The sequence below is a fragment of the Limulus polyphemus genome, unplaced genomic scaffold, assembly GCF_000517525.1.
Source record: "Limulus polyphemus unplaced genomic scaffold, Limulus_polyphemus-2.1.2 Scaffold2714, whole genome shotgun sequence".
Taxonomy (NCBI): domain Eukaryota; kingdom Metazoa; phylum Arthropoda; class Merostomata; order Xiphosura; family Limulidae; genus Limulus; species Limulus polyphemus.
In genome coordinates this window covers 9,879-23,189 of record NW_013668324.1, presented here as the reverse complement: position 1 = coordinate 23,189, position 13,311 = coordinate 9,879, and the positions used below count along the sequence as shown (strand labels likewise).

General features: G+C 31.9%; 1 protein-coding gene across 1 annotated transcript in view; it reads left to right on the top strand.

Annotated features, from left to right (window-relative positions):
* Nucleotides 1-13,305, top strand: part of LOC106467709 (GRAM domain-containing protein 4-like) — a 43,838-nt gene extending 30,533 nt beyond the window's left edge. The window contains exons 15-19 of the mRNA XM_013928084.2: nt 811-871; nt 3,518-3,608; nt 5,803-5,884; nt 9,687-9,755; nt 12,203-13,305. Of these exons, the coding sequence (XP_013783538.2) occupies nt 811-871; nt 3,518-3,608; nt 5,803-5,884; nt 9,687-9,755; nt 12,203-12,376 (477 nt within the window). The 3' untranslated portion in view covers nt 12,377-13,305. The remainder of the gene's footprint in view (nt 1-810; nt 872-3,517; nt 3,609-5,802; nt 5,885-9,686; nt 9,756-12,202) is intronic.
* The last annotated feature ends 6 nt before the right edge of the window (nt 13,306-13,311 follow it).

Sequence of the window (13,311 nt, the reverse complement as noted above, 5' to 3'; positions counted from 1 at the left end):
ATAAGTCATAACCTTATGTGTAGAATCAAAAAGTTCTTAAGTCATAACCTTATGAGTAGAATCAAAAATTTCTTAAGTCATAACCTTATATGTAGAATCAAAAAGTTCTTAAGTCATAATCTTATGTGTAGTATCAAAAAGTTCTTAAGTCATAACTTTATATGTAGGATCAAAAAGTTTATAAGTCATAACCTTATGTGTAGAATCAAAAAGTTCTTAAGTCATAACCTTATATGTAGAATCAAAAAGTTCTTAAGTCATAACCTTATGTGTAGAATCAAAAAGTTCTTAAGTCATGACCTTATATGTAGTATCAAAAAGTTCTTAAGTCATAACTTTATATGTTGAATCAAAAAGTTCTTAAGTCATAACCTTATGTGTACGAAATGACTGATTCTCTGTTTTGGCCAAGGAGAGATGACAGGCAGCTTGGTTAATCACGTTCTGTTAGTAAACACACAAAGTCATACATTACCATAAGGCTATGATGTAAGAACTTTGTGATTCTACACAAAAGGTTATGACTTAAGATCTTTTTGATTCTACACATAAGGTTATGACTTAAGATCTTTTTGATTCTACACATAAGGTTATGACTTAAGAACTTTTTGATTCCCTTACCTGGATCATGGGGATTCTGATACTGGTAAGTTAAATAGTTCAAACAGGTAGTTGGATGTAACCTTACCTAGTAAAATATGTAGCTTGATGTATCCTTACCTGGTAGTGGGGATTCTGATACTGGTAAGTTAAATAGTTCACCCCACTACTAGGTAAGGTTACGTCCTGCTACCTGTTTTACTAGGTAAGGTTACGTCCTGCTACCTGTTCGAATTATTTAACTTACCAGTATCAGAATCCCCACTACCAGGTACGAGTAAACCATATTACCTGTTTTACTAGGTAGGTTACATCATGCTACCTGTTTTGATGATGATTTAATTTATTCTGTAAGGTTTAGATTAGGTCTGTCTTGTAGTAACGAGTAGATTTTTAAGGCTTCTCATACATATCAGACAAATGTAGGCAAAGCTATGTGTTTCAGTTGTAGTTATATAGATAGTTTTATTTAATAATTAGGTCTGTTTTGTAATTATGAGTAGTTTTTAAGGGCTTTCCATATGTATCAAATATTTGTTCAAATTCAGGCAAAGCAATGTGTTTTTATTGAAAGTGTTTCAGTTGTAATAATAGGAAAAACAACACGTGTATGGCATACATTTTTTGGGGAAGTATTTCTGTAAATAATTTAGAATTGTTTATTAGTACAAAATACTCTGTAGTGTTGGACTTATTAAAGTTTATTTCATTTACTATTTAATGTGTAAGCTTCTGTAGTACTTAAACAGTACACCAAGATTTTATCATTTGTCCAATTCCAGATTGTTTTAGCCCTATTTAAGTAATAACTTCATGCTATAAAATGCCTGAATTACAGAAAGAAAAGCGCTTGGTAAGTGTACAACTGGGAATGCTTGTAGATTGTTCCGACCTTAGGTTTTGAAAGAATGTTGATTTAAATTCAGGTTTAGTAACTACCAAAGTAATAATCTTCATGTCAAAAGCGAGTTCAGATATTGAATAGCATGACTTAGCTTAATACATGAGGAATGAGAACACCCATCTCACTTCTCAACCTATAACCATACAGATCTAAATAAAATAAGTTTTTTTTTATAGTTCCTCAAAGAATAAAGAAATGTATGTCTACAATTTTTCTCCTGTACTACCATAGATCTATTTTAGTAAATAATTCTGGGTTTGTTTGTTTTTCAATAAGAGATAAGAAAATCTATCTTTGATGCAACAAAAATACATTAAAATAATATCACATAAACAACATATTTTAATATAAACTTAGGTTACTGGCCAGGAAGAAAGCTCCAGTTTACAAACAAGATCTGAGTTAAATAAATTATCATTACTTTTATTTTAAAAGTTAAAGATTACTTTAATATAACAAACTAGTAGTTTATTAATTTAACAACGATTAAAATTCAGAATAATAGCAAGGTGTCCATCTTTACCAAAGAAACTCAGATGAAGGAAACAAAATAGTTGTAATAATAATAATAGTTTCATTAAGAAAACAGACATCAGCTTGAAATAATTGTTTTAAGTACCTGTAAATATAGATATAGAATAATTAGCTGCAACAGCACAGCAATGTAGGTGGAGTACTTCCCTTCATTAATAAATAACCCATTCATTACAAAGTTAAAACAAAGTAAATAATAAAATGTCTTTATTGTTAATAATTTTTAATATATACAAATTTATAGGCAAGTACTGTAAGTATAAAGAGCTTTCATTAAAGATCCTTTCTCCATTAGGTCTCAAACTTTTATGTATTTTATTTTATTTCTTGATTGTATTATTATTATTATTTTTTCTTTGGAATTAGCCAAGGTTAGTGAGAAATATAAGCTTGTGGTTTTTAGTAGTTTTTGTTTAAACTTATAACATTCTGCTGTATGATTCATAAGATACTTACACTGTAGTTGCCCCCCAGTGGCGCAGTGGTTTGTCTGCGGACTTACAAGGCTAGAAACCGTGTTTTGATACCCGTGGTGGGCAGAGCACAGATAGCCCATTGTGTAGCTTTGTGCATAATTAAATTACAAACAATAAACTGTAGATGTACAAGATATACACTTAGTAACTACTGTTTATTGTTAACATGTGGGTAAAATACCACAAATCTATAATACTCTTATTATTAGTTTGGTTTTCTTCAAAAAGTCATTTTTATCCCTGCTTTGACTTAACCAGGATCCAAATATACAACTTTATAATCAGCTGTTAGTTTACTGCTATTTACTTCATAATATTCTCTCAGTTGGGTTGTAATCACTAACTTAATTTTGTGTAATCTTGGTTTTAATTTATTGTTTGTGATAATACCAAATTTCTTTTTTTTTCTTTAAGTAGTTTATGATAGTATAACCTTCAGCAAGCACATGAGTATCAAATGATAAAAATGTATCTGTGTAGTTTAAGGGCCGTCATGGCCAGGTGGTTAGGGTACTTGACTCGAAATCTGATGGTCGCGGGTTTGAATCTCCATTCCACGAAACATGCTCACCCTTTTAGCCATGGGGGCATTATAATGTGACAGTCAATCCCACTATTCATCAGTAAAAGAGTAGCCTAAGAGTTGGTGGTGATGACTAGCTGCCTTCCCTCTAGTCTGTCACTACTAAATTAGGAATGGCTGGTGCAGATAACCCTCATGTGGCTTTGTGCAAAATTCAAAACAAACTAAACCAAACTGTGTAGTTGAATGATGTGGATTATAAAGGTTGGTAATCAGGAAAGTGTGTTAAAGTCAAGCTGGTTTTTTGCTCCATATGTTACTAAAGGGATGTCAGACAGATAACCAATTATTCTTACTTAGTTGAGTGTTTAAAGAAATATCAGGTTCCAAACATAAATACAATGGTGACATTGTATATTCTAAGATAACTATTTCATACTGATGATCTAACTACTAAAGTGTTTGTTTGTACCTTGCTAGCTTGGCATGCAGGACGAAGGTGTACACTGATAAACCGAGACAAGTCTCTAACTTCAGCATTTAAGAATGGGCGTCTTTATCTAACAAACAGGTACGGTTAGAATTTTTTAGTTTTTAAATTACAAGATAATTTTAAATTTTACAAAGAATATCTTATGTTGAACTTGTTATGTTGCATGAGCTAAGATTTAACAAAAAACAATCATGTAATTGAAAATATTTTCATTTATGAAATTGTTGTTTTCAACTAATCAGGTCATTTTTGTTGCATATATGGCGAAATAAAAATTGTCTAATAGTAATTTTAAACTAATAATAATCCACGGGCCAAGCGTGATCCATGAGTTTTCATGCTTTGTGCCACACTTTTGCCAAAAAAAGAAGAAAAAGTTATACTTCCCACCTCAGGTTTGTTGGTGTATTATAAGAGTAACAGTCAGACCCCATTATTTGATTAAAGTAGCCCAAGAGTTGGCAGTAGATGGTGTTGTTTAGCTGCTTTCCCTCAGGTCTATTGCTTCAAAATTAGGGAAGGCCAGTAGAGGTAGCCCTCAACTAGGATTGTGCAAAATTCAACCAATAAACAATAAGAATCCACATTGTTAATGTTACAAATGGAAACGTATGGGAAACCTATGAAAATTACTAGTAAAAGGTGCAAACTACATGAAGGCCTAAACAAGCTGGTCTAAAAGCTAAAATCAACACATTCAGTGCCACCTCGAGAGATCGATACCCATGCCAGGTGCCACTGGTTTTTTGTTTTGATTAGGAGCATTTTAATAATGCAAGATAGAACATTTATGGTCATTTATGCTTATTCAACTACGATCTGTACCATAATGCACATGTGTGTCATTTATTTTTTATATATCTTGTCATGGTTTTGGGGTATGTTTTGAATGTAGGCAAATTATAGTCATGGTTATAGTTTCAGGGGGGGGGTAAATTTTTTTTATAATAGGCTTTGAAGGAGCACTATTTTTATCCATGCTATAAAAGGCAAGCAGAAAATGTATATCAAATTAAAAAAATCTACATTCAAGCAAAATATTTTTGAGAGGAGACCCTCATGTGTGTATCATCACAGCAGAACTGGCTTCTAATGTATGCTGATTCCAATAAAATGATCCCTCAATGTTTCTGTTGACACAATGCCAGTATCATCACAGCAGAACTGGCTTCTAATGTATGCTGATTCCAATAAAATGATCCCTCAATGTTTCTGTTGACACAATGCCAGTATTATCACAGCAGAACTGACTTCTAATGTATGCGGATTCCAATAAAATGATCCCTCACTGTTTCTGTTGACACAATGCCTTGGATGCAGTGGCAGTGAATATGTTAAATAGATTAAAAAGGCTAACAGTACTGAACCTAAAACTATTCTTAAACAGTTCATATTAAAGAATACAGCAGAGTGTTCTTTGTAATTCCCTATTGGGTGGTGCAATGTTAAGAAAAGATTTGTATTTGCTTCAACAAATAGTCTGTTTAACACTTTCTTTCATTAAAACTCCTAATGTTTCTTTGTGCAAGACCAAAGGCCTCACGGTTTCTTGTTTCTTTCTTCGTATTCCCTGCAAGTCACTGGTGTTATTTATCCTGTATTTAATCATAACACCAACATGCATATTTATTTGGTGCTGTGATGGACAAATTGTAAAACTGTTAGTTCCATGACATAGCTGAAAGCTATATAGTCTTTTTACGGCTATATAGTCCTGGACATTTTCCAGTTTATCCCTAGCAAAGAATGTCTACCATTGGAAAACATGCTCAGAATCTGTTTTTATAATTTTTCTTAGGAGAATGTAAACAATTTATAAAATTTATTTATCCTTTTTCTCTCAATCAATCAATCAATTCCTAAGAAATGGGCCTAATATAGATTACTGTAATTACTCAAATTTATTGATAATTTAAAATTATGAGCTGGCTGATCTCTAAATTGGCAGATTAGAATATTTGAATATATAATTTTCTGTTAGGTTTCTGAAGCCTTGCATATTTTTATTATTTATTATTAATTTATAAATAACATAAGGAGGGAGACAAACTTCAGTAAATAAAAACACAGCTCGTGTTTACAATGAAGAAATATGGATTTTACAGCTTTATTTATAATTTATTTTGCAGCTTTTGTTTATTTAGATTGAAGATTATGTTCCTCAAACTTGATTTGAAGTAAAAAAACGTACTGATTTACATAGTATGACATTTCCTTCCTATCAACGTTCTGCTCTTCTGGTAGTATTTATTATAGCTTGTTGTGTTTACAGTTTCTTATGCTTTGAAAGATCCCGAACACCAAATGTGAAGAATTTAGTTTTGCCACTAAAAAATATTGTGAGATTTGAAAAGGTAAGTTTGATTTTAATAAAGTAGTGTAACTTAAAAAGGGAGAATGTGACATAGAAAAATGAAGTGTAGGAATATTTAAACATTTTTTTTTGTAATTGAAACTTAGATAATATATAAAATTGAATTAGAAACTATGTTTACATGCCAAATTAATTGACATACATTAATAATAAATTTCAAACAAATTTTGAATGTAACATTGTAAAAGGTTGTGACATGCACAAAAGTGCCAGGCCAAAATGTCAAGGGTTAATCCACTTAAAAACAGGTATAGCCAGTTAATTTAGGTCAAGAAATGTAAAAAAATAGAATTTTCTAAAATCAAAAATAAGTTGCTGCAGAAAACAAAATATACACAATTACAAACAACAATCTAAAACTCGAAACCCTTGTGGATTTGCTGAGATGTTGATAAATTTGTCAAACTCATTAGAAAGATCCTTCCCTTTTCTTTCTGACTTTTGAGATTGTTTGCTAACCAACTTTATATGGCTGTTGGACAAGTTTATAGCCAGTAGAAAAAGCCAATCCTCTTTTACACGATTTCATCTGTTTTTCTTGATTTTTCCACTTAAATTATTAACTCTCTAGATGTTTCGTGGTGCTACTCCAAATGTCTAAGGGAATGTTGTGGAACATTCTGGTATATTTTTTTATGTTCTAAAATGCATATTTGAAAACTACATTAATTACTTTTTGGACCCCCAAACTTGTGAGACTAAATGAAACTTACAGAGTAACAATTAAAATATTTACTTGGGTGCAAAGTAGCTTGAGTATGCAGTAAGTACTACAAATCCTTGTTTTTATGTATATATTTTATTCATTGTTATATATTTTGTTTTAATAAAATTAACAAAAATTAGAAACTTCCCGGACTCTGTGAAACTTTACTGTCAGCAATCTCGTACTGTTTACTGTAGCTCTCCAAAAAAAATGGAAGATGGACTCTGGCTGTGATTTATTGCCTTTAAAGTGAGGATTACTGTTTAAATGGTACAAACTGCAGAAGTGAAAGTATGAAATTAAAAGGAAGCAGTTTTAAAATGCTTAAACTTCTAACATAAGTAATTTCAAACTTTCTGATCAATATTACAGTCAGCAAAAAAAAAGGTTTATTCACGTTATTTCGTATTTTTCAACTTTTTATTTGACTATACATCGATGAATCCAGTACAGTTAGTGTTAGGGTAGAGAAAATGAATCCAGTACAGTTAGTGTTAGGGTAGAGAAAATGAATCCAGTACAGTTAGTGTTAGGGTAGAGAAAATGAATCCAGTACAGTTAGTGTTATGGTAGGGAAAAGATAGAGTTTCACTGAAAAAAACTACTGATATTCATTTAGGAAGTTCTAGAGGTTGTGAAAATAAAATATAAAACATCTAGGATGAAAAGAAACATTTTTATTCTTTGCATGAAGATCATCTTTCACTCAGACTAACTCACTAAAAGATTTTGAAATTCACAGACGGATCTTTAGTCAAAATACTTTAGTGAAACATTTGATTTTTTGGGTGGAACAGGCTCAGGTAGGTCAGACTTCATTTTTAAACTGACATCTTAGCTTTCTGAAAAATTGCTAGCATCTGATTAGAGCAAGCTACCTACATAGATCAGAACTATCTTGTTAGTGATATTTTTTACTGTAATCCCGATAACGTCTCGCAAGGTTTGGCCACTGTAGGAGAATTAGATTAGTCCTAAGTCTGTATACTAATCTAATAAAGTAGTCCTTATAATAAAAATAAATGTAGAAAATGTTCTAACCAACTCTGTTAACAGAGATGCCAATCATTTCTGTTGTGATGGAACCATTCATATTTTTTAACCCTAGATACACCATTATGATCATACCCTTTAAAATCTGTTTATTATTATTGTTGTTTTAAGTTTTGTGCTTGTTGTGAGGATGGAATGAAATGATAACACCACTGAGATCACATCCATTTAAGTGTTTGTACTTCTGCGGTTGTACTCAAACCAGACTCAAAAGTTTTCATAACACTGAATGGAATATTGGCCAATCAGAAATCATATTGATAGTTAGCCCATTCAGAAATTGAAACAGCTGTGTTAGTTTCATCAGAAAGATGCTGGAACAAAAGCTATCGAGTCAAGAATGTACATCCAAAAATGTGTTGGGAGGGTAGGCAAGACTTCAATTTCATGACACCATCTTTATAAGACAAAAAAAATTGTAAAAGAAATAGACAAAATAAGAAAAGCATGGGTAAATGTACTACTTAAGTGATACATATAAAGTAGAGGTGAAAATAAGAGAAGAAAAAACAATTATTACAATATAAGAAGAAAAGGCATCTTGATACAAAACTCAACCATATTAGGACACAACCTTAGCACCAGAATATAAGAAAATCAGGAACACAAGATAAATAAAACTACAAAAGAACAAATGTCAGGTAGGTTTTTTAGTTAAATGATACCCTTGGAGTTAACCGAAGCTTTAACAAAAAATATCGGTTGTAACAATAATAAATGGCATCTCAAACATGGGTATTGCAGAAATTTAAGTATGAATATACTGGCCATGTATTTACACTTTACACTGTGAATTTCAACATCGCTCATAAGAAAGCAGCTGCAAAGATTAAACTTCCATTCTTTTGTTAGACTTGTGTTCTTATTTTATATCAATTAGGGTTGGCATCTCTGTGTTTATGAAAGTAACACTAACAAAGAACAACATACTACTTACAGTGTGTGGATTTTTGTTATATTTTTGAGTTTAGTTTATATTTAAGTCGTGTATAAAAGCTGCTCCATTCATTACAAACTTCAAAATTTGTTCAGTTGATTCCTCATTATAGGTAGTTTTGATTCCTGAAACAAACAGCTACCAAATTATTTCTTACTTTTTCCTGCTGATTGGCATGAAATGTGTAACTGTATTAAACGTAAAAGAAGAGATTGTTCTTGATAGTTTGAGCTCATTGTAGGTCTGTATGCAGTTACTACCAAACAAGATTAAAAAGTTCAAGGTCTATCTTTCGCTAGAAAAATAATTTATAGCAAAATGCTTGGTAATAATCAATGTTTTGTTAGTTCTCCATAGATTTGGGCTAGTAGTAAAATTACTCAGTATTAAGAAAAAAAGATCATAAAAAGGAGTAAGCAAAATGCTTATCAGCGTAAGATTAAATCATAAATTAAGTTTTGGACTGAGTTTTTCCCAACAATGACACAAACCTTTGTAGACATAAGAGTTGAATGTATTGTAACTGTTTATTAACAGTTTGATAACAAGTATGTTTTATTAGAACTTTTAGGAGTCAGGAATATGTTTTATATAAATGATAAGCAGCATTAATGTTCGTAAAAGATAAAGCAATGAAAATGTAAAGATGAAGTGGTGAACAAAGCTTGTAATCCATAATTATTATTCTTGAATTACACATAAAGCAATATGTGCATGATCAAGTATTTTGAGTTATTTCATTTTTATCACCATAAAACTTCTATCTCACTATTTATTTAGACTCATTGTTTGATTTGTTTTAATACAGCTGACTTGTGAGCTGTATTAACTATTGCTTCTGGACTGTAAAAACACATTCATTGTATGCACATCCACAGGTTTCTTACATTTCAAATACAGTTCACAAAAATAGTTCATAATATAGCAAGTGGGTTTTGTCAAATTTAGCATTTTTCATATTTTGAGAAGAAAAAAACGGAGAGAATTTGTTTTCATTGTTAAATTAAAAGTGTTTCAATTTCAAACAATATATTTGTAAACAATTTTCTCTAATATCCTGAAGTTTAATATTGCAAGTCTGTGTAGGCCAAGCCTTACCCTTGGATACCAGGAGGTGGAATGGCTTTAGAAGTAACAATGGAGAAACCTGAGAAAGTAAGTTTTGTTTTCCTCTTTTTTTTTTTATCTAACAAACAAAAACGTAAAAAGTAAAAACTACTACAATTCTCAATCACATGAAAAAGAATTATAATAACACGGAAAGGAGTAGATAGGGAATAAAACTGAAGTTGGAAGAATTGTGTTAAAACAAGAGTTGAAGTAAAAAGGCAGAGAAAAATGTATAAATTTGGTTCACAATAGCAAAAAAATTGACTGCATCTGGGAAGCAACCAACTTCAGCACGACCAACAAAATACAGTGAATGTCCGGCACATGGAATATATATAGCATACTTATTTTTTCCAAAAGTTTTTGCTGCATGCCATTGTACCTCCCAGCCACGTTCACTGCGTTACCGTATGACTGTCCTCTACACTTACTGAAGTCAACTTTGCAGTGATTTCCTAGATAATCCAGCACCATGTTAGCCAAATTGTCACCACTGTGGTTTTTTGTTTCAAGAAATGTTAGAAAGTGATAAGTGGGAAAAGTCATCATCAGGTGACACATATCTTACAATAACAGTTAATTGATCAACATGCAACAGATCTGGTGTACAGTTAACAGATAAACTGAAGTATCCTGCCTTTTTTAAGTCATCCAAAATTGATCCTCTCACTTTTTTAGCCACAAGTTGGATGAGTTCATCACATATTGTTTTAGACAAATATGAAGGTTTTCCAGATCCACTGCTTTCATAATGTTTTATATGGTTAGCAAGAAATGGATCAAACTTATCAATAAGTTCTATCAAGCCAAGAAAGTTACCATTATGTGGTGAGCCAAACTTTTCATTGCTTCCTCTAAAAGCTAGGCCACGTTCTGCTAATGTGAACACAACTGCAACAACACATTGAAGTACATGTCTCCAGTAATCTTGTTCCTTTTTCATCTGTTCCTCCAGGTGTGAATTCAAGGTTAACCCATGTTGTCTCATCAAGAAAGTGAGCAAAGCTTTTCTGTGATCCTCAGATTTCTCATGATTTTGAATTACAACAGGGTTTTGCCAGTCACTAAACCCTTCATTAGCCAGCACTGTCAACCATGTCCATAAGAGTTTGCACACAAAACAGAAAACACATCCATTCTACTCACACCTGCTTTCATATAATCTATGCGATTGAGGTTCAGATATTGTGTGGTTTGGATCCTTATCCAACCATTGTTCTCTCCCTTTTGGATGTGCTCCTCCAATTTTCCACCCATGCCTGCATCAACTTTTTCCAAAGAAGAGTATACCTGGTACAGAAGTGGTGCAGTCTCCCACGTATGATACTCTAGTGCAAGAATTTCCTCATTTAGGATGTTCTTTGGACTCTTTCGAGGAATGCTTCTTTCTTTCCCTTGCACTAGTCCCTTCATCTATTCAATGTGGGATTCTAGTTATTTATGTACCATAACAGAAGTTATTATTTTCTTATACTGAAAATATATTTCCCTCCCACCCTTCCTCTCCACTGAAAATTGGTGCTTCCATTTTATGCCAAAACTCGAAATGATAATTTGGTAGAATCAAATAGAGGGAGTCACAGGAAGTTGTGTCGCACTCCTATTGGTGAAGGGTTGTTGCATGATGATTTATAGTTGAACCATGTTGAAAGTAGGGTATGTGGGAACTCAAGGTTTGTGGCATGTAAAAAAAACTTGCATATAGAGGTCAGCACTGAATGAAAATAGTTATTTATGTGAGGTAAGTACCTATCGGAAATAACATTTTCGGTATAGGAAAATTATAACTTTCATGATTATTTATAATAATTTTTCTTTTTTACCATCTTTCAGTTTATCGTGTCTGTTCTTATTATACTTATTATAATGCTTTCTCCTTCTGCAAAAATCTGACTGCAATATAAAGGTTCAATTTTGTAGCTCCTTTTTTTTTAGTGTTTTGTTCAATAACTTTGAAATTTTATAAATGTTTGTAGGCATTCCAGGTGTACATTCAGATACTGTTGTACAAGTTTCAAAAAGTGTAGCAATGCTAGGTTTCCATAATTTAAAGATCACAATTTTACTCTTGTACTGTAATGACAATACAAGTTAAATAGTGACTTCTCATTTTTACTCAGGACTTGCGTATTTTGGAAGTTGTTCCTTTTTCTGTACTATGCCTAAACATGACAAGAGTTTTGGTAACCAAATGAAATGTTATGTTAAAAAGACCAGGTATTTGTAGGCCAATAGTAAGAAGTTATTATTGCTTTATAATCAGTGAGTAATCTTTCTTAAATACCATATTTCTTCTTAGTTTAGTACTACAGTACATTAACTATCATCATATTAGCTTAAACAGTTTTTAGGCATCAACTTGTGGAAGTTGTAGAAATTGTTTAAGAAGGTTTATAGTATGTTACCAACTTTCATAATGAGGTGTTTTTTTATGTAGTATTGTAGTAATAGCTTTAATATCATTGGTTATAAATGTTCATCTCCTTTTACAGCAAACATACATCTTTGGCGCTATCCTAAATCGAGATGAAACGTATGATAGCATTTTGGAAGTAGGTCGTCGAGCCAGCCTACCTTGGGCCCTTCATCCAACAGAAAGTCATAATGATGAAGGGAATTCAAAGAAACAAGCTGGAGTGATTCAGCTGAAGCCTGTGCAGCTTTAACAGTCAAACCGTGTGAACTATTTCTAGCATCCCCCATAACTTTAAAACCTTGGACCAAAGATGTGAAGGCAAGTTGAGGTTACGTTGTAATGTCTCATTCTTAAGGTCCCAACCAGTGGTTGCTGTTTTCATAATCACTTTTGGTTATACAACAAAGAAAGCCACTTTTACTTCTTTTTTTTTTCTGCTTTTAAATGGCCACTAAGTTGTTAAGATAAAAATTATTAAAATATAGCATTTTATCCCGTCAGTGCATGTGCCAGTGCTAGTCTGTACACACGTCAAAGATGGGAAACACCATTAATATCAAAACTCTATCACCAGGCCATAATGCGTTGCAAAAATAAAGTGCTTATTACTTTTGAAATTGGATTATGCCATCAAAATAGTTATGGTTTGATATATTCTGTGATTAAAATTTTTCAGTTAGCAAAAAAATCTGGTCGAAATGTGGCATCATATAGTTTTAAGGGAAAGACTTAAGAGGTAAACAGTTCCAGTATTACTACAGTGACTTCTCAAAACTATTCATCATCAGTTGGCTAGGAATGTTTTTACACTGACAAGAACTAAGAAACATAGTTTAAGGATATATATATATATATATATATATATATATGTGTATGTGTGTGTGTATGTATATACATACATACATACATAGATGCTAAAAATAATACTAAAAAAAATCCACTAAGTATATACTCCCATATGGTGTTTGTGTATTTATAAAAAAAATTGTTTTAAAAGCTTTTTAGAACCTTTTGTTAGTGTTAATGAAGAGCTTATACAGTTTAAATTAAGAAAAATCAGTAAGAAAGTCTGATAATTATTCTAGTTCAATTAATTGTGTTTTTTATTTAGGGGGGATGTTTAACAGTAAAAATATACACATATTTGTAGACCTAAAACTTAAAATGAGTTTTCAGGTTTTTATG